This window comes from Arachis duranensis, chromosome 6 (genome assembly GCF_000817695.3).
Source record: "Arachis duranensis cultivar V14167 chromosome 6, aradu.V14167.gnm2.J7QH, whole genome shotgun sequence".
NCBI classification, from domain to species: domain Eukaryota; kingdom Viridiplantae; phylum Streptophyta; class Magnoliopsida; order Fabales; family Fabaceae; genus Arachis; species Arachis duranensis.
This window is the reverse complement of record NC_029777.3, coordinates 101,010,890-101,015,144: the sequence shown is the minus strand read 5'-3', so window position 1 is coordinate 101,015,144 and position 4,255 is coordinate 101,010,890. Positions and strand designations below refer to the sequence as shown.

Below are 4,255 nucleotides of genomic sequence, written 5' to 3'. Positions count from 1 at the left end.
TTTAAGGTTTCGGTCTGCAAAATAGCACAAGCAACCACCAATGTTAAAATAAACATTAAAAGAAAAATAGAATACTTAAAACTACGGTTAGAAATGAGTCAAGTCAACTCATAAATCGGTTCGAATTCGACTTGTTAATAGCTTGATAAGCTAAGCTCGTGAGCTAGTGAGCTAGATTTGAGCTTGAAATTGAACTCATAAATTTAATTAGCCGAGCTTGAAATTGGATAAGCTTAGCTCATTAGCTCGTGGGTTGACTCGATTATATATATATATATAATTATTAATACACATATCCTATATGCATTTAATCTATATTTTTAATATTATATATATACATATGAAATAGTACTATATAATTATATATATTAATGATCTTAATTATTTAAAATTTCATATTTATTTTTTACATATAATTTTGATGTAGGACATAAATAAAAGATTTATAATTTATTGATAGATAACAATATATAAATTGATCTTTTTAAATATTTTTTAAAATATATAAGTTATAATTTATTGATATAGAATATAGATTATGTATTTATGTTTCTATTATTTGAGCCAGCTCGTGAGCTCGAGCCAGCTCGTGAGCTTTCGGTGAGCCGAGCTTGAGCTTAAAAAATAGGCTCGGTTAATGAGTCGAGCCGTGAGCCTAGCTCAATTTTTGTGAGTTAAGCTTGAGTTTGGTCTAGCTTAACTCAACTCGACTCACTTCCAACACCCTAGATATAATATATATTTTAAAAAAAAACTAAATGTTGATGTGAATAATATAGTTCAATATCATATTTTTATTTGTCCATATTTTTATCATACCAATATGTGTAAATTTATTATCATAACGAAGCAAATATATATAAGGTGAGTTGTAACTAATTATCTTTAAAATAATATGTAATTTGTCTTTTGTGACACGTTAACTTTTCATTAGTTGATATTTTAATCTGATTACTAATTAAATTAATAATTTGAGTTGTTTAAATTTAATCAAAATTAATATTTTAAGAGAAAAGGATAAAGATGTCTTTGACATTTTCGTCGCAAACATTTAAGTTTTCGAATATTTGAAATTTCTAACCTTTTTAAAATCTAGATACATTGATCTCTACTATTCATTTGAGTTTGTCAGACTCAACGGAAAAATCAAACGCAACTCCCATTATACTAGCTTTGCCGATACGGATGTCCACGTAAAAATTTTTTTAAAATGGAATAAATTAGACCTAGAGATCGATGTATTCAAATTTTGAAAAAATCAATGACTTAAATGTATTTTTTAAATTTTCAGAAACTTAAAATATCCGTAAACTAAAAAATCAGAGATCAATTTATACTTTTCTCATTTAATTATAATAATATCAACTTGTAATTAACTTATTGTCAAAATAAGTTATTGTATAATTTATAAAATATTAATAAACAAAATCCTCTATCCTAAATTTTCTTCGCCATTGAACAAAACAAATTTGTTATGGTCCAACCCAGCTAGCACTAGGGCTGACCCGACCCATAGACGACCCACCTCTTTGGTCGGGTTCGCATGTGCAACCCACCCGGTCTACGACCTGGGCACACTCCTGTCACCAGTTGTATGACAGCTGGGGGAAAGGAAGCTTCTAAGAAGGAGACCTCCTCCTGTGGGACCCACCCTACTGATAGGGTATATAAGGGGAGGGTCCTACCCCTCCCTCAAGGTACGTCACTAACAGACCCTACTCTGTTCCCCGCCTGCACACATCGCTGACTTGAACGTCAGAGTGTCTTTGCAGGTGGCACCCCATCCAACTCGAAGAACTCGGAAGGTCGGTTGCCCTCCCCCGAAACTACACCCAGCAGTCAGGCAGGGACCACGAAGCTTTGGAAAGCGATTCCCAAACCGTCCGGCACTCGACAAGTCGAACATTGGCGCCGTCTGTGGGGACCGCCTAAATGGACTTTTTGCTGGGACCTGTAGAGCCAGGGGATGGAGCCGAACCCAGGGGGCAACCTCCGTGGCTTCCTCTCGAGAACACACGAGGTCCCCCCCCGCGACGACCCGAGATGTCTGCACGAGCTGGAGAAAGACATCCCTTTGGGAGAATCGGTAGCGACAGCGCCAGGATAATGCAGGAGCTACGCCATAGGGTGCAGAACCTAGAACGTCAGCTGGCGGATCAGGAACATCGTCAGCAAACCTCTGACCCAAACTATTCCCCATCTCCCGAGAGCCATGGAAGAACTTCTCAAAGAAGTCACTCTCGACTCTGAAAGTAGTCGGGAAGACCGAGAGCGCCCAAGAAGACGGCATGACCCCTTGATATATGCCCGATCTGGAAGAACACGAGCCGCTGAGAGAGATCGGGAGGACGGCGGAGAAAGGGTGAGGAGAACTCGAAAGCCCGTGATCATGAGCGCAACCCCTTTCCATTGTTCCATCCTCGAGGCCCGGCTGCCAAAGCACTTTGATAAGTCAATGGACATGAGGTACGATGGAACGCAAGACCCACAGGATCATCTGACGGCCTTCGAGGCCAGAATGAATTTGGAAGGGGTAGGCGAAGAAGTCAGGTGTCGCGCTTTCCCGGTCACCCTAGCAGGACCTGCAATACGGTGGTTTAACAGCCTCCCGCAAGGCTCTGTCGCCAAGTTTTCGGACATTTGCCACGCTTTCTTGGCCCAATTCATGACCCGAATCGTGAAGGCAAAACACCCAATCAACTTATTCGGGGTGACACAAAGGCCCGGCGAGCCAACCAGAAAATATCTGGACCGGTTCAATGACGAGTGTTTGGAGATTGACGGCCTAACCGACTCGGTGGCCAGTTTGTGCTTAACGAATGGACTTCTAAACGAAGATTTCAGAAAGCATCTCACCACGAAGCCGGTATGGACGATGCAAGAGATCCAAGGCGTGGCCAAGGAATATATCAATGATGAAGAAGTCAGTCAAGTGGTGGCGACCAATAAGCGGCAGCCCGCCAACAACCAAGCCCGGCAGCACGGTAACGGGGAAAGACAGAAGGAGCACGCCAAAGACGGAGTGCCGACCAAAACATTCAAGACATTCCCCCTAGTAAGAAGATTTACCAACTATACCCCCCTCGCATTCTCCATTGTGGAAGTTTACCAGCAGATAGTCGAGAAGGGGATCTTGTCCAAGCCCCGACCTCTAAAGGACAGAACGGGAGGAAATAAAAACCTTTATTGTGATTATCACAAGGGTTATGGACACAAGACGCAGGATTGCTTTGACTTAAAGGATGCGCTGGAGCAAGCGATCCGAGATGAAAAGCTAGCCGAATTCTCCCACCTTATCAGGGAGCCGAGGAGACGTGACCAGAACCGAGATGGAGAGGACAAAAGCCACGCGGTGAAACGATGCCAAGAGCCCGAGGACAATGAGCACGGCCTCACCATAGTAAATGTGGTAATTGGAAGAGACGCGGCTCCGAGGTCGAAGTCAGCACACAAAAGGGATGCCAAAGTCCTAACGGTCTCGTCATCTAGCCCCACGCCAAATTCTAAGAGGACCCCACCCATATCATTCGGTTCGGACGACCAATGGTTTGACGAGATCACGAAAAACCCTCCAATGGTCATCACGGCCATAGTGGGAACCGGCTTGGTCAAAAGGATCCTCGTGGACACTAGCGCTGACTCAAATATTATGTTCCGCAACATGTTCGATGCTTTAGGCCTCCGAGATGCCAATTTAAAGACTCACCAGCATGGTGTAGTAGGCTTAGGCGGCCACTTCATCAAGCCTGATGGAATAATCTCCCTACCTGTATCCATAGGGTCGAGACAAGAAAGAAGGTCGGTAATGGCAGAGTTCGTGGTCCTCCGAGATTCCAAGGCCTACAACATCATCCTTGGGACAAAGATCATCAACGATCTTGGGGCAGTGATCAGCACAAAGATGTTGGTAATGAAGTTCATCACTGATAACGGATCTATAGGATCCATAAAGAGGGACTTGAAAACGGCAGTCGCATGCGACAACGCCAGTCTCTCTCTGAGAAAGAAATCCAAAGAGGCGTCGGGAGTCTTCCTCGCCGACCTGGACATCAGGGTCGAGGACAAGCCTAGACCCGAGCCAGAAAGAGACTTAGAGAAGTTTAGGGTTGGCGATTCCGAGGAGAAGTTCACCTTCGTCAACAGAAACCTTCCACACCAATTGAAAGAACCTCTAATGGAAATGATCAGAGCTAACGGCGATCTCTTCGCCTGGACGCCAGCCGACATGCCCGGGATAGACCCCTCAGATCATGTC

General features: G+C 43.5%; 1 protein-coding gene across 1 annotated transcript in view; it reads right to left on the bottom strand.

Annotated features, from left to right (window-relative positions):
* Positions 1-2,200, bottom strand: part of LOC107494970 (histone-lysine N-methyltransferase ATX5) — an 8,433-nt gene extending 6,233 nt beyond the window's left edge. Inside the window, exon 1 of the mRNA XM_016116012.3 lies at positions 1,715-2,200. Within this exon, the coding sequence (XP_015971498.2) occupies positions 1,715-2,200 (486 nt within the window). The remainder of the gene's footprint in view (positions 1-1,714) is intronic.
* Between the last annotated feature and the right edge of the window lie 2,055 nt (positions 2,201-4,255).